The 16,363-nt window shown below is 54.0% G+C and overlaps 1 protein-coding gene across 2 annotated transcripts in view; it reads right to left on the bottom strand.

Annotated features, from left to right (window-relative positions):
• Positions 1–16,363, bottom strand: part of ASTN2 (astrotactin 2) — a 358,803-nt gene that overhangs the window by 140,926 nt on the left and 201,514 nt on the right. For both annotated transcript variants that reach the window (XM_075111901.1, XM_075111902.1), the window contains 2 exons: positions 11,027–11,193; positions 8,835–9,023 (listed from right to left, as the gene is read on the bottom strand). In XM_075111901.1, the coding sequence (XP_074968002.1) occupies positions 8,835–9,023; positions 11,027–11,193 (356 nt within the window). The remainder of the gene's footprint in view (positions 1–8,834; positions 9,024–11,026; positions 11,194–16,363) is intronic.

Raw genomic sequence — 16,363 nt, forward strand, 5'->3', positions numbered from 1 at the left:
GGCTCGACAGCTGGCATAGCTGCGGAGCACTCAGATATCCCCATGCTGGTGCCTGCTCGCGACTGCATTGCCTGGAGCAAGGATCCACATTGCTAAGTCAATGTCAAGCTGATTTAGTCCTTGGATGGGGAATCTCCATCAACCAGCGCTGGCAGTAGCAAGGAAGAGCAGTGACAGGCTGGTAAGTGTCAGCCTTGTTCCCGGAGGTACGGCTGGAGCGGTGTCCGTGGTGCAAAGCAGCACAAACCCACGGCCTGTGCTAATGGGGACCACCAGGGATGTGCCCACAGCATGATGGAAACCCCCTGCTATCACAGTTTAGAGTTGGGTGGTTACAATTCACTGCCTCAAACCCTCCCGCCTCACTCTCTTATTTCTTTTCAGCTGAGCATAACCCTTATTTTCATGTGTCCTGAGTGGGTGCAGAGCCCCCGTGGCCCAGGAGTGGTGGCAACCCATGTTGGATGAGGAAAGAAGGCAAAGCAATTCCTCTCTGCAAATCTCTACACCACTGCAAGGCTATAAAGCCAGTAAGGACCCCCTGGGATGAAAGGTACTCTATAAATCTGAGCTGTTATTATTACAAAACCAATCTCCACTGCATCTCTTAATAATGCAGATTAACTATGCAATAACACCAGCTATAATTAGTATCATAAAAGTCAGGGATGGGAAAGGCTAGCAGGTCAACCAGTCTGTCTCATGGACTGCTCCCCACACCACGGAGGAAGTGGGGAACCTCCTGGGTGTCCTGGGAGCTCGGAAAAGCAAAGGCAGGCTTAGCAGTGCCAGGCACCGTGAAAGGAACGGTGACAAGGAGGGGATGGCACACGAATCACCACGCCTCTGTCAAACCAAGGAGAGGAGCAGAGCCCCCTCTGGATCTGCAAGTGCCCAACGCTGACCTCCAGTCCCTCCTCTCTTGTGTGGGCCCATGTCCCCTCTCTCAAACCTTTATCCTTTCTTCATGTTCAGGTCTCGAGCCAAGGGTGTCACCAGCAGCTTTTCACAGGGTGAGCCCTGAAGACCTCAATGAACTCCCTGACAGCTGCTGGGGGGAACATGGGTGTCCCCCAAGGGTCACAGGCCGATGACCTTGCAGAAGGAGCACGTGTCCCAGACCAGCTACTCCAGAGGATGGCCGTGGTCCCAGACCTTTCACCTCCCATCCCACGAGAAGTTCCCAGCCCAGGGGCTTGGAGACACGACCTTCCCACATGCACACACACATGCCTTGCCCAGCTGCCTTCCCGGACTGGGATCCCACTGCCTGCTCCCATCCACCCCAAGGACCAGCACTCCTCCAACCAACCCAGCTAAGGCACACAGCCCAAGGCCCAGTGCCTGCTGCCTTCCTCCACCTCCTGCTCCCAGAAACCCCATCATCCTCCTCGCCTCCACAGCACACCTGCACGGCCCCAGCCCTTCTCCCCTGCCGTCCCCACTGGCATGGCAGCGCTGGCGGTGCAAAGGGCAGGAGGGAGGGATCCGTGCCTGGGTGCAGCGCTGCTCTGCCCAATTAGCGCTGCTGGGTGACAGGCTCTGTTTGCGCTGCGTGATTAGCTGTGGAAATGTAAATCTGAACTTCCTCCGCTGCAGCAGCTAACAAGATAATGAATATTTTCATCAGCTGCAGAGAATACAAACATCTGCACAGACACAAACGCGGGAGCAGGGGCGTGGGGTGGGGGAGCAGCTCCCCAGCATCCCTCGCTGCGGGGGCAGCAGTGCTGCTGGGGGAAAGGAAAGGTCTGCCACCACCGGCTGGTCCCCGAGCCCAGCAAAAGCCTGGGGTGACACACCATCAGCTTCGGTGGGTGCTGGTACTGTCTCCAACAGCAGTGTCTCCACTCTGGACCGCATCTGTCTGGAAGAGTGGGTTTGGGTAGGTACCCATGGTACCCACAACTCCCAGGGCACCACACCAGCTCTGCCCCCTCACTGCCCATCGCCGGGACCCAGGCTCGCCTTTGGAACACAAACTCATCAGTTTGCACAGCTGCAAAGCCTGTTTTTGGGGCACGGACTGAGGTGAAAGCTGTTTGGCTTTTCCTCAGCCTCATGATAAAGGTGGGGTGTTTGGCTGCATTTTTTAACACCCACCTATTTATTTTTTGTACAGGCACCTCTTCACACGCTGCCTGGCACCACTGGGGCTCAGGAGGGGCTGGGGAAGGAGGCCAAGCCCCAAGTCATGGATGCAGTTTTGGGCTCTGGCTGTGCCGGCAGCTCCCTTCCCGCTGTCCCTCCTCCTTCCCAGGGTGCACACGTGCTGGGAGTGGTGGGGCTCTTGTGGGCAATGGCCAAACAGCAGAGACTGACCCCATGCGAGGTTACCCCGCTGCCTGCACAGACTGGAATGAAACGGAGCAGCTCAGGGGCGCATCTGGAGCAGCAAGAGCAGGAGGTGGCTGTGATAGCCATGCCCATGCTTGGCAAGGATGTGCTGCCTGCTCCCTAAATCCTACCCACGCCAGGCGCAGAGTGAGTCTGAAAAACCTCTAGTACTTAAAATACCTCTATTACTAACACCTCTGTGTATTTTAAAAAACAACTCTTCTGCCCTGGACCTCTGCATTGTCTTCAGGATATCACTGGCACTAGACTTGCTTCTGTTTTGCTACAGGAATAAAAAACCCGCTACCAATCCGGTGCAAAAGCATGTGGCTGCAGACTGTTGGAAATACCAGCTTAAAGTCACACAATCTGTTCCCCTTCTTGGTGGGATGCTAACTTTGAAACAGAGCAGGGCTGATGCACGCAGGATGCAATAGCAACCTAACTGATGGGGTGCTGTGCTAATTCCATTAGTCATTTACACGTTGGATTGGTAAAATCTCAAGGCCAGTGAGGATGCACTCAAAATACAGAGCATGTGTCTATGTGCAACCTGTTGTGGGCTCTGAAAAGGGCTGGATGGACTCAAGAAACAGCCAGGATGTCCCCAGTGTTAGGCTGAGAGGTGGAAAATATGGGATTGATGAAAAATAGCTTATTTTTTCAGGGGCCCTTGGGGGATTGAGGAAAAAAGGCTCAGATGGGGGCCCTTTGGGGGCTGCAAAGCCATTGCGTGAGGCATGGCCAGAAGCGGGTACCAGCACATCTCTGCTCCGAAGGCAGCATCCATGGCTGGGAGCAGGTAGTGCTCCTGCATGGCACACGCTGGGAGCCGGGCGGAGGGAGGACCATCGTCACATCGCACAACAGCTCCACGGAGCTGCTAAAGTGCTACTGACCCCCTTACCCACTACTGAGGACCAAGGCCTGAGGCATTAGCCTGGCTTGGAAAGACATCATTGCTTCCAACTAGTATGTGTGAGGCTTCAGAGTTGTGAACAGGTAATAGAATTGCAGCAACAAATAATAAAAAGAGGAATGAAATGGAAGGCAGCCACTGGAAAAGAGACCCATCCGTTATCCTGGCCTGAAGGGTAATAGGTAAACAAGGCGTTGGGGTACCGGCTGGCGCCGAGCTCACCAGCACAGGAATAATAAACAGCGCAATTATAACTTCTGTGCTCAGAGGTTTCAAAGAGAAGGAAAAAAATATGAAAAAATCAATAGTGTTAATTTAACGAGTTACAGATGCTACAGCTGTGATGCCATGGGGGAGGCAGGCCATTCTCGCTGGGGCTGGCCCGTGAGCTCCAAGCTGAGAGGCACCAGCAAAGCCCCAAGCCGGCCTCCCGCACCCAGCTGCGATGCCACAGCTGGCTGAGCACCCATCCTGGCACCACCCATGGCCGGGGAGACACTGGGTGCAGCTCACACAAGGCCTCCCCCCGTGCAGGGGGAGCGATGGGGTGGGGACATCTCCAAAAGCAGCCCCCCGGCGGGGATGGCGCCGAGCTGTCAGCACGCCCCGCCGTTGCCATGCTAGTTTATTAAGGGCTGAGAAGCAGCGAGGGGAAGGAGTGACAGATTTAAAATTAACTTGCCAAACTCCCCATCAATATTATGACAATTTCCCGCATCGGTTCAGCGACCCAGCGCGCCGCCTGACAGCATTAACGTAGCTGTGTGGAGGCAGAGCCGGCTGCCGGGCTCGCAGCGCTCGGGGCGAGGGGGTGCCCATCCCTCCCCACAGCACCCTGGCCACCTCGGTGCTGCGCTCAGCAGCACCGGCCGGCACTGTGCACCGCTTCCAACCCACCCTTTCCCTTCCCCAGGGCTGTAAAGAAGTAGCAGCCCTATTTTACAGGCGGGGATGTGCGGAACAGCATCCTACGAGGACCGATTTGCAGAGGGATGGAGAGTGTTTCAATCTGCAGGAAGATGCTCAGCGCAGCACAGCAGCCCTGCATCCTCCAGCACTGCCCTCCCTGCTTCTGGAGAGGGGAGAACACTCAGTGTTGAGCCATTTTTTTTTGCACTGAGCAGCGAGGGAATGCTGACAAAACCTCTCTCTCCTCCAGCCACCAAACCATTTTGGCTGCTTAGCTGAGCCCAACACCCAAAAACTCCCCAGACTCGTTGCGTCTCTGCTCGGGGGGATCAAACGGGCTGTGCGGGTGAGCAGGGTGCTCCCCCTGTCTCAGGACTGTGCCAAGCTGAAGCCGGAGCCAGGATGAGAGGCAGAGCTGGAGGCAGGGATGGGAAGAGACCCCGGTTAGGGCAGACGGCTGCTCCCTGGGGAGCGCTCCACAGCACATTGCTCTGATATCCCATTTGCTATGCAGTAATAACCCAGTGAGTAAAGCTGGCTCCACAGGTAGTAATTTGGGTTTTCTCCATATTAATGGCATAAAAGCAACAGTCTGAAACTGCAAACAGCTCTTAAACAAAAATCTCTATTCCCTCGAGGCAAAGAGATGGCACAAAACAGATAAGGAATGAACAAACAACCCATTTGGAAAATAATCCCCCCAAGATTTGGGGATGTGCGGAGTTTGGGCTCTGCCCCACCGTGAGGCAACGGGGGGAAAATTGCTCTAATCTAGTCTTTAGCGAGCTGGATCCACTGCTGAGCCTCCCGGCTAGACCGAGAGGTGTGACTGGAATAGATCAGCTCCAATCCCAACTATTTATTAACATTGCACAGCATTTTGCCAAAAGAGAAGAACCTTTTTTTAAAAAAAAGAGGGATGCCCAGAAGAAGGCAGAGACTCTGAACGTGCTTTCGGCTCAACAGCAGAAGGAGCAAGGGGAATTTCTGGTGTGTGACCAAAGACCCCTCCTCTGCCCCCCACCAAAGTGCCTGGCGAGGGACTGCATGGCAGAAGCATCACCGGAGGAGCGCTTTGATTTAAATGCTTGCAATAAAACAGCAGCAGCAATGACGTGGCACACTCCTCCAAGCAGGAGCCTTGACACAGGCTTATCCAACAGGTCAGGCGAGCACGCCAAACACCACAGCAATAATTAGTGGTTATTAAGCCACTTCAGTACGGAAAAAGCTGTCCACAGAACTCCTAACTCATGATGGCTCCAGCTGAGCTGCAGGGATGCCGTGGTGCTCACGTCCTGCTGGGCTGTGGCTTCACTGACACTGATGGATGGGGAAAGGGTCCTTGGTACCAGCACGAAGGGACATGCGAGCAGGGACAGGGTCTGTGCAGCACAATGAGGTGTTGCACCAGTGCTGGTGTATATACAGAGCACATACAGTACACGCAGTGTGAACTGTTCTGGCTGCTGCCCATCCTTGCTCACAGCAGCCAAGATTTACTTCCTCCATCCTTCCCTTGGGTGTTACCATCTCCTCAGTCATGCCCCCAAAGTGTCTGGGTGCTGCCCGACTCCCTTGGATAAAATGATGTGGGTTAAAGGGTAAAACCAAAATCTGAGCCAGCACTCACTAGAACTGCAGGCTGGTCTCAGGTCTGGGATCTGCAAGCTGTGCAGCTCTCCCACTACCAGCCTGCTGTGCTGCACGCTCATGTCAAACACCACCCTTACACTGCCTTCTAGAGGTACCCACTGCACATCCCCATCCTTTCGAGCTGGCCAGACACAATAAAGCGGTCGGCGCTACACCGGCTCCATCCCGCTGCCGTGCCAAGCCGCGGCCGGGAGGACCATGCAGCCACCACAGAAGGGCAGAGGCTGTAATCAGCATGGGCAGACCTTTGGGTGGTACAGAGACCACCCAACTCCAACGGGATGGAAATACCGGTGTAACTGGTAGGTGTTGCCCAGGTCAGGGTGTGAGAGAAGGCTTTTCCCACCTTCCTCCCAACACCATGCTGACATGCCTGGCGGATTGAGAATATCCTATTTATTAAAGACACTGAAGATGCAGCGACATGGGAAGCAGACACCATTCAAAGGACTGTCACATCTGCATAGCTAAAGGATCCCAGCAGTTATAAATCCCTCTAAAATACTCAGCCCCTTGTTCTGATAGCAGGTTCTTGCTCCTACTTTGCAGAAACAGGCTTTTAATCCCTGGTATTAGGCAGCTTCCTGCTATGTTTCAAATGCACCAAATTAAGGGCTTCTCTAACAGCTGGTGTCTTAATGCTCAGAGAGATTCTTGAATATCTATGAAAATCAGAGGCAAATTACACCTTTTAGTTAATAATTTCTTCTCCATTAACCTCCTTCTCTTCCCTTGTTAGGAGATGATATAACGGTGCTTCTACAGCGTAACCCTCCGACACACCGGGCAGCCTGGCCGCGGGGAAGGACGCTGTGTGCGGGGAAGCGAGCCCTTCTCATCACTGCCTGGTGCTTCTGGAGCCACTAGGCTACATTCAGATGGGAAAGGTTGGCTGTGCTGACCTTCCAGGCTGCCAAAAGCATTTCTGGAGCAGACATGCTGCCTCCTGCCAGGCTCCCAGTTCTGCCCAGCCAGCGCATCACATGCTACAGCCTGCAACACGCAGGCACACTTTGCAGGTTTCTCCTGTTTCAGATCTGTTTTCTCCCACCCCTTACAGCTGCTAGACCTGGGACTAGTCCCCCAGCTGATGCTGGGCACTGAAAACCCTGTTTGTGGTGGTGAGCTCGTGCAGAGGACCTGGCTCCCGCTGCAAAGACCATCACTGGGAAAAGCATGCACCCTGGCCATCACCCACACAGCGCGGCAGGAGCTGTGCCAGCCGTGGGAAGGAGGACAGATCACTAGCAGCCCTTTTTCTTAACCTGAAAACCTGTCAGCCAGAGCCCCAGGGACTGCTTTGGGCTCTGAGCCCGGGACGATGCAATCCCAACACCAAAGGTGTTTTATCCTGAGAGCACTTCTGGTCCAGCCTGGGACTGCCCAAACCCACCATCCCCAGGATGCCCTCAGACGGCATGACTTGTAGAAGCCACATCTCCCAGGATAAACCAGACCCACCGGCAACCTTGTGTGTTTTCCAACTGGAATTTATCCCTGAGGATGGGGGATGTGTTTGCTTCCCACAGTGACAAAGCAGCCCTTAGACCCCAGCCCTGGCTGAGGCAGGGGAAGGATGGCTTTCCAACCCTCCTGCTTTGCAGTACAAGCAAAGGGCAGGCTACAGATGAGCTGGAGAGGAAATTAAAGCCTCTGCAAAAGGAAGTTTGGTGCATAGAGACCGACGGCACAAGCTGGGGCTGGACCTCATTTGAGGGGAGCACATCCAGGTCTGGCATTTCCAAATGATAGGTTTGGGGAGTTTTTGAAGCCCCCAGACCAGCTCAACCCACCAGCTCATGGAAAATTTCCACTCTGCAGCTCTGGCTCTGCTCTGACGGACCCCCTGACACTTGTAACATGGGAGGGAGAGAAAGCAAAGAGGAGCCCACTGGGAAAATTGCCTTCATGTACTGTCAATTCTCACTTCCAGCAAAGGCCACGGCTCCGCTGGCTCCAAGCACTGTGCTGGCTGTGGCGTTCCGAGCGCCTTTGTGCTGGGGGAGCTCGTAATTCAACTGCCATCAAGAAAGCAAAAGGCCAGAGTTCAGCAAGAATTCATAGCTAGGAAGGCTTTGCACTCAGCTGGGGAAAAAGTGCCCAGAAAAACACCATGGCCAGCAGTGATGAGCACCCACAATTCCAGCTAAAATTGGAGACAGCAATGAGGTCTCGGTGCCTTAAGGGGAAGGAAACTCTCAGTGCACTGGCAGATGCTTGGCAAGGAAGAGTCATGTCAGGGTGGGATATGGGCTGGGTCATCTCCTGACCCTGATCAGTGCTGCTGCTTTGAAACTCATAGGCACACCTTGGTTTACACGCGATCAAAATGTGGCCGCATTCAGGAGAATTGAAGAAAAATAAATAAATCAACTCATTTTCCAGCCCTGAATTCAGCAACTAACAGCAAGCTCTCCTCTATGAGCACCGAAAGACAAAGACCTGGGCTCTTCAAACCCTGCTCTCCCCGCCTGCATCGGACCCTCAGCACTCCTGATATGCCCGGGACGCAGCCTGCAAACACGCTCTGCTACCTGCTACTTGCATTCTGGTGGGGTGTTTACCTTCAGCTTATTTCTGTTATTTCTTAAGCCGTATCCACGGCCCCTCCCAGTACTCTAACTGGGGGCACTGAATAAAACCAGCTCGCCCAGGCTGAAAGCACACCAAAGGAAATGTTCTTTCATACTACAAGCAATTAAATGGCGGAACTCATTGTCACAGGATATCGCGGAGATGAAAGGCATCAATGTTCAGAAAGAGATGAGGCAACACTACCAAGAAAAGCTCAAAGGCAATTAAACACTCATCCAACAAGACACACGCTGGCCCAGGAGGGTCCGATGCTACTGCCTGAGGGAAGGATGAGCAACCAGGAAAACCACGGATGCTTCTTGTCCTCTTGCTCTCTTCCCCTAGTGCCTGTGTCAGAGATGCTGGCTCTGCACCAACAGACTTGGTCTCATCCCACCATCCTGATGTTCCCAGAACTAGGAGCAGAACCGGGCCATACCTGAAAGTCATCTGGAACACCTGCCCTTGGTTAACGTGCTGGCTCCTGTTGTTATAGCCGTGAAGCATCTCCCCAAAGAGGGTGTCGTTGAACTTGGCATCTGACTTCAGGCACTTGGGGCCCTCACAGATGTCAGACAGCATCAGGCAGGACTTCCCATCAGGGGCCAGCTTGTACTCCTCCACGCACCTGCAGAGCACCGTAAGCTACATGAGATGGGCCAGGCGCAGAGCATGCAACCCCACGATCTCTGCCACGGGATGAGTCTCTGCCAAGCCCAGCCGATCATCGCCAACACGTGCAGCAGCTGCCCAGGAAGGTGCAGAGGTTGCAGAGCCCACATCCTCTGCAGTGGCTCGGTTGGGTGACCAGCAAGTGAGCGCTTGGCTCCCAACACCCATCCTCCCTGCAGCAGCGTGACCCTGTCTGCCTGCAGCCACGCTCTCCTGCCCGAGAGCTGCCCCGCACTGGAGAGCAGAGCTGGGCCCACTGTGCGTCTGCTGCTCGACCATTGCCGACAGTCCCTGCCTGCCTGGTGCCCTCTGATGCTGCTGCAGTGCAGGTACAAACACTCCCCAGGCAAGAACAAAGCAAAATCGAGCTCCTGCCCTTTTTTCCACCCAGCAAAGCCCTCCTGCAAGGAAGCAGCTCCAGCATGGCTGCTCCTTTGCTCTTTGATCCCTCTTTCAAGCACATTGTGGGTAAGATGCACATGCTTATCTTCAACAGGCAGTAAGGGAAACTGAGGCAGGCAGCAAGGATGTGATTTAACTACAGACACTGGAGACACCAGTGGCATCTTTTGCATATGTGCTCATCCTGCCTCCCCTTCTTCTATTCTTCCTCTGGTCTCTTCCCCACAACTGTGGCTCCCAGCTGACAAGGAAACGTCCATTCCCTGCTTGCCCCTTCCTCCCCATAGCCACAGTGCTCTGCTAACACCAATCCCAGCTCCATCCAGGCTTCCTCCCCTCTCCCAGTCCTCTACTGCATTTTACTGCTGCAAGCAAAACTCCCACCCGTCTGTCGCACTTTTCCTTGCCTGTTCCCAAAGTGCAGCTCTGCCTTGAAATGGGATTATGAAGAAAGAAAAGGGAAACAGCCTCTGTCCTTGGGGATGGAAGATTGAAATGCAGATTCTCTGCGTGCGTGCAGATGGAGACCATGTAACGTCCCAAGATTTTCTAGACCCTCCCCACAAATGTTGCTGGGGCCTATATGGATTTCCAAACCCTTTTGCAGGCACGGCGCGGGCCATGTGCTCTCTCTCAGTGACTCAACCGCTCTGTGCTGCTAAACAATAATAAAAAAAGAGGGGGGGGAGGAACCAACAAACCAGCAAAAAGGGATAAAAAAAGAGAAGCTGACACAGGCAGAGCTCCCTGGGCTTGCAGAGGAGCAGCCATCGGCTCGAGCTGCATGTGGTCTCTGCTGCACCTGTATATCGGGACTCAACAGATGCTCCTCAGAGTTACTGTTAGGATTCTGTGGGATTTCCTTCCCAAAAGGGTTCCTTTTCTCCTCCTTCACCCTAATCCTTCCTACAGGGGCACGAAGTAGGCTCCTCGTGTGCCCAAGAGCATGAACCAGCCAAGGGATGCAATGTGCAGGGCCCCAGGGCCGGGCTGGGCACAGGCTGGGGGAGGTGATGGATGGATGGCTGCAGCTGTGCAACAGAAAGCCAGATAATCACTGAGCTCCTTTTAGAACATACTGCAGCCAGGGAGATTTTCCTGAGAGAAAATGCTAAACTGTGTAGGATTATAGGATCCCAGCCAAAACCAGGGATGAAACTCTATTTTAAGAGAGGCACAGGGGAGTGGGGGAAAAAAAAAAGTAGTATTTTTTAAACAAGTCCTCCACCTTCCCCCTCCAACACACAATGTACGATTTTTGGGTCCCTTTATGGTGAGTCACAGATCAAACCGTACTGTCACACAGTGGGGGAGAGGAGGAAGGTGCATCTGCTCACATTGCTCCTCGCACTCACATGTACTTCCTGCAGCCAAACCAGGTGCCTCCACGCCCTGTTGGAATTCAGCCCCACAAAAAGCCTTTTTCTCAGGCGCCCAGCTCCCCCGCTGGGCATGCCGGTTTGGGGATGGGTGGCACAGGAGGGCTGGCAGGGATGGAAAAGGGCACGGGCTATTTAGCTCCTAGCAGGAGATGCAAGAGCTTTGGAGGGGACTCACCCGCAGAACATGAAGATGGTGCTGGATGATGGGTCATGGGGCAGAGGCAGGGTCTGCTGGAGACAGAGCTGCTCACAGCCGCCATTGAAGCCATCCGAGCAGTCAATCCCTTTGGAGTAGTCGTAGCAACCTGTGCCATCCTTCATGGGTCGGAGGTCCTCGGGGCACTGCAGCGAGAGGGGACACAGTAAGGTCACCTGAGGGTCCTCACCTACCCTGGAGCCACAGCCTGGGGGGTGCCCTCCCAGTCCCAGGGCATTGCCCACCCACGAGCCAGAGGGCTTTGTGTGTTGTGCTGCTGAACTCCGTCTACGTCTAAAGGAGATGAGTTCATCCCAAGTGATGGATGGGGCAGCCCCAAGGGCCCTGCACCACCTTGCACAGCCTTTGGGGAAGGGGCAAGGACCACAGGGCAAGGGCCTGGTCTGCTGCAAAAGCCACGCTCCCCATCTTTCCTCTGGAGGAGGGTGAAATCCCTGAGGCAGCCAAATAACACAGCAATGACGCCTCAAGCCAGCATGGGGCAAGGTGTGATGACCCACTCTGTAACATGCTGGAGAAACCCTCTTCATTTGTTACCTCTTCCTCTGAGATGCAGAGAAGCCCAGTGTGACCCAGAAAAAAAATCTCAACACCTGGGACCAACCCAGAAAACCATCTCAGTGCTTGGGAGTGACCCAGAAAACCATCTCAACCCATGCCAGGCAGGCCAGCGAATGTGGCCTTGGCATCATCTCCAAAAGCATCCTCCCACGGGAGGAGGCAGCTGCAGGCAGGACTGGCCCGTGGTGGAGGCAGGACTGGGGGAGGATGGGATCGCAGCCCAGGCTCATCAGAACAGTTTTCCACAGCCGAGGGAACTATGCTGACTCACACAAGCTGGGGATCTGGCTCTGGGTTTTAATTTCAGTTCCCCAGCTGGCTTTCCTTGTCCCAAAAGATAAAAGCGAGCAGGCGGCAAATGCCATCAATAAATTGTCACCCAGATTAAAGCACTCTTCTATTCTACTTGCGTTATTTATCCCTTTTTGCCAAACACGCAAGCACACAAACAACAACAAAAAGCCCAGTCCTTGAAAAAATAAATAAATCTCACCCAGGAGCAGCTCACAATTAAAAATGCATTATGGAATTTCTTGAAGATGCGTTAGACTGGAGCTTGTACAGGTAGTGATGAAGGCAGGTTATAAATGGCCTTTGTCAAGCAGAAGAAAGGTTATAAAACAGCTATATTTCATGCTTAAAAAAGAAAATCAATTTTCTGTGTGAGCAAAATGCTGTACATGTTAATAAAAGTTCAGGAGACCCTGGGCCCATGTTCGCTGTCACAGGTAGGGTCCTGGTGGGAGATGGGCTGCTGAACCTTGCTCACTCTTGGCTACTCAAGAAACAAACTGCATGCAGTGGATATCAGAAAGATACTTTAGAGAGCCCTGGCCCACCTCATCTCAGCGATGAGAAGTTTCTCTCCACCTCCTAGAAACCCTGTGCCACTTCCCTACAGCAGCAGTGTCAAAGCTGCTTCTGCCCCACTTGCAGCAACCGCAGCGTCTCAGGCATCCCCACGCCCGACGTCCCTCAGACACCCGGCTGGCTCCCACGCCCTCAGCCCTGAAGCTCGGGCGGACCCTGCAAACCTCAGCACCTTCCTTGCAGGTACTGGGTAAGGTGGGAAGGGAAGGCAAGGGAAGGTTGAGGCACGCAGCTTTTCTAGCCAAAGGATGTTAGGACAGTTTTAAACTAAGGTAGGGTAGATTCAGACTAGATATAAAGGAGAAATTTTTTACACTGATGGTGGTGAAACCCTGGCCCAGGTTGCCCAGAGAGGTGGTCGATGTCCCATGTTTCCCCCTGGAAACATTCAGAATCAGATTGGACAGGGCTGTGAGCAACTGGTCTAGTTGATGTCCCTGCTCACTGCAGGGGGTTGGACTAGGTGACCTTTAAAGGTCCCCTCCAACCCAAACCATTCTGTGATTCTATGTTGGCAGCAAAGGGCTCTGGAATAGGATGCTGCCCATCTCTGCAGAGCAGGCACGGCACAGGCAGGGCCCTGGGCAGGCAGCCTGGGAAACATTAGCCCTGCCTAGGCATGAGGCAGCAGAAGACATGGAAGCAGGAAGCCTTCTAGATGCATGCACAGAATAAGTATGAAGGAGGAGAGGACACGTAGAACAATCTGTGCTTTTCCTTGCTGAGCTGCCTGGGAAACAGGATCAGGATAAGCATGTTTGTGAATCCACAGACACAACACTTCTCTCCTGCGGTCTCCTCTGCGTCTGCCAGCCCCATTGTAAGAATAGGAGCTGTGCAAACTGGCAGAAACACACCTCCCTGGAGGACACGGAGGGCTGACTGCAAACAGCATCTTCTGTCCCACGGCACCACATCTGCCTCTCTGCTGCTCTCTCCACACCAATGGGGATGGGGAGGTCTGGGACTCTGCTCAGTTCCCCTCTGGAGCTCCCAAGGGACCTTTCAGGGTGCTGATGGCAACCAGAGAGGACCTTAAGTCCACAGAAGTTACAGGATCACAGCCAGGGGATTGGTCACGGCTTTTCTGAGCTGTGACTTGGGCCTCTCGCCCTGGCAATGGTCCATGTGCTGAGCTCAGCATCTTCCCCAGCCCGCAGAGGAAGATGGCTTCTCCCCTGGGACTGGGTTAGCACGTCACCAAAGCCCTCCCATCCTTAACACCACTCTGATCTAGGCCACCCCTGGGATATTCCTCCAGTTCAGCTTTTAATCACCACAAAGTGTGTTTCCTTTCGGTTTGTAATTATGCTTCTGAATACACATCAATTATGGCAGGCAAATAGCTCAGCACAAAATCTGCAAAAGAAAGCACCCCTTCTGCTCTGTACCGATCCCCGGCTCAGAGGGGAGCCAGCTCTGCAGCCAGCTGTAGTTTTGCAGCAAGAATCATAGAATCATTAAGGTTGCAAAAGACCTCTAGGATCATCAAGTCCAACCATCAACACAACACCACCAGGTCTCCTAAACCATGCCCTGAAGTGCCACGTCTACGTGTTTTTGAACCCCCCCAGGGACAGTGACTCCCCCACCTCTCTGGGCAGCCTGTGCCAGGGCCTGACCACGCTGGCAGTAAAGACATTTTCCCTCATCTCCAACCTAAACCTCCCCTGACGCAGCTTGGGGCAGGTTCCTCTCATCCCATCACTGGTGACTTGGGAGCAGAGACCAGCCCCCCCCTCACTCCAGCCCCTCTCAGGCAGCTGCAGAGAGTGAGAAGGGCTCCCCTCAGCCCCCTCTTCTCCAGGCTAAACCCCCCCAGCTCCCTCAGCCGCCCCCCAGCACACTTGTGCTCCAGACCCTGCCCCAGCCCCGCTGCCCTTCTCTGGACACGCTCCAGCCCCTCAAGGCCCTTCTTGTCCCGAGGGGCCCAAACCTGAGCCCAGCATTCGAGGTGGGGCCTCCCCAGGGCCGAGCACAGGGGCCCCATCCCTGCCCAGCTCCTGCTGGCCACACCAGGGCTGACACAAGCCCGGGGGCTGGTGGCCTCCTTGGCCACCCGGGCACTGCTGGCTCATGCCCAGCCGGCTGTCAGCCAGCACCCCCAGGGCCTTCTCCGCCGGGCACTTCCCAGCCCCTCTGCCCCAGGCCTGGAGCGTTGGATGGGGTTGGTGTGGCCCAGGTGCAGGACCTGGCACTTGGCCTTGTTAAACCTCACACAGCTGGCCTTGGCCCATCGATCCAGCCTGTCCAGGTCCCTCTGCAGAGCCTTCTTGCCCTCAGGCAGATCTCATCAAGAAGCTCTTAGGGACAGAAAGTTTTGGTAGCCAACGCACAAACACGGGACGTGTCCCTGATTTTTGGGGGTGGGGAAGACGAAGATGCCAGGGACAGCGAGGCAGGGGAACCGGTGAGCTCTGCCAGCCAGCAAAACAAACAGGCAGATGGTGGGAAAGGCATCGCCAGCCACCTGCGCAGAGGGTTTTACAGGGATGAATAGGTGGATGGAGCAACTACTTGGTACAATAAATCTTTACTACAGATCTCCCTATCCCTGGAGCAGAGGATCTGCAATCGAGATGTCCCACCAGCAGATCAGAGCAGGGGGAAAACTAAAGCCCATTTGGGTGCAACTATGCTCTTGCCCACAGTAGTCAGAAATTACCCAGGAAAAACTGCCTTGAGCTAATCGCGACTCCCGGGCTGTGCTGAAAGGTCTGGGCTCCCAAGTGGCCTCCCAAAACGGGTGCTCGCTCTGCATTTGCTGGGCTTTTATAAAGGACCAGATCTGTTATTGCTGACATTGATTTGCCTGGCTCGGGCAGCAGAGAACCAATAATTACAGTGAGTTTTAATCAATCCTCCATCAATTCAGCTGCAGTTCAATTTGCGATCTGCCTTGGCAGTGACACAGGATGGGGGGCTGTGTTGGAAAATGATTAGAAAATCAATAAGCAACTCAGCCAATAACTCTGTCTGGGCAATCCCGGGTGACACGTCCCTCCCCAGTGGGAGGAAAGCTGGTGAGACGTGGTGCCCCCGCAGCCCCCGGCCAACCACCTCTGTGCAACCCCCGTCCGGATACACAGTGGATCCATTTATCCAGGGAAGCAAAGGGATCCTAGTTAGTCTGCCATTCAAAAGAAAGCTGTTTGTGGTTTGCCACGTTAGACCCACATTGCTCAGGAACTCGCTTCAAACTCCAGACTATCCTTCATCCATGGATCTGACAAGCAGAAATAACCTCACCACTTGGGAAGAAGGTTTGGGACTTAATCTGTGCTATGGAGAAGAAAAGGGAGGTAGGGGGAGACTCCAGCTCCTGGTCTGCTCCGAAAAGTCAGTGAGAAGCAGTTACCATACAAATGTAATTCCACTGCCTTGCAAATCCACTGCCTATGCAGGAGTGAATTGGTTTCTCTGTGATGACAGCCAGCCCTGGGAAGTGCTCTTGGGCTTGGAAAAGAAAAGTTACTTTCTTATCTTCTTCTGCATTAGCACTGATAATACAGAACCTGCAGGCTAAACGTGACCCACAGCTACAATGCCCCAACCCTGCTGCTGCCGATAGGTTTGCGAAGGAGGAACTGCTGGCAGCTCGGCGGGGTTTGCCTGATAGCACAGCCGGGCACGGGCTCGTCACCTTCCAGCCGCACTGGGCAGAGCACCCAGGTCCTTATTTTTGTGATTGCAGTTAGCAAACAGACTCCAGGTACGCATGGGAAATGGATATGCTGAATAAGAAAGTGCTATTTTTATCAGGTTTTTGAAGAAATGGGCTTTTTTGCCTTTTAAATGACATATCCAAGGTGACATGGAGTGGCAGAGCTGGCCGGACCTGCTGCCACATGCCTGCTGCCACCC

Source organism: Phalacrocorax aristotelis, chromosome 17 (genome assembly GCF_949628215.1).
Source record: "Phalacrocorax aristotelis chromosome 17, bGulAri2.1, whole genome shotgun sequence".
NCBI classification, from domain to species: Eukaryota; Metazoa; Chordata; class Aves; order Suliformes; family Phalacrocoracidae; genus Phalacrocorax; species Phalacrocorax aristotelis.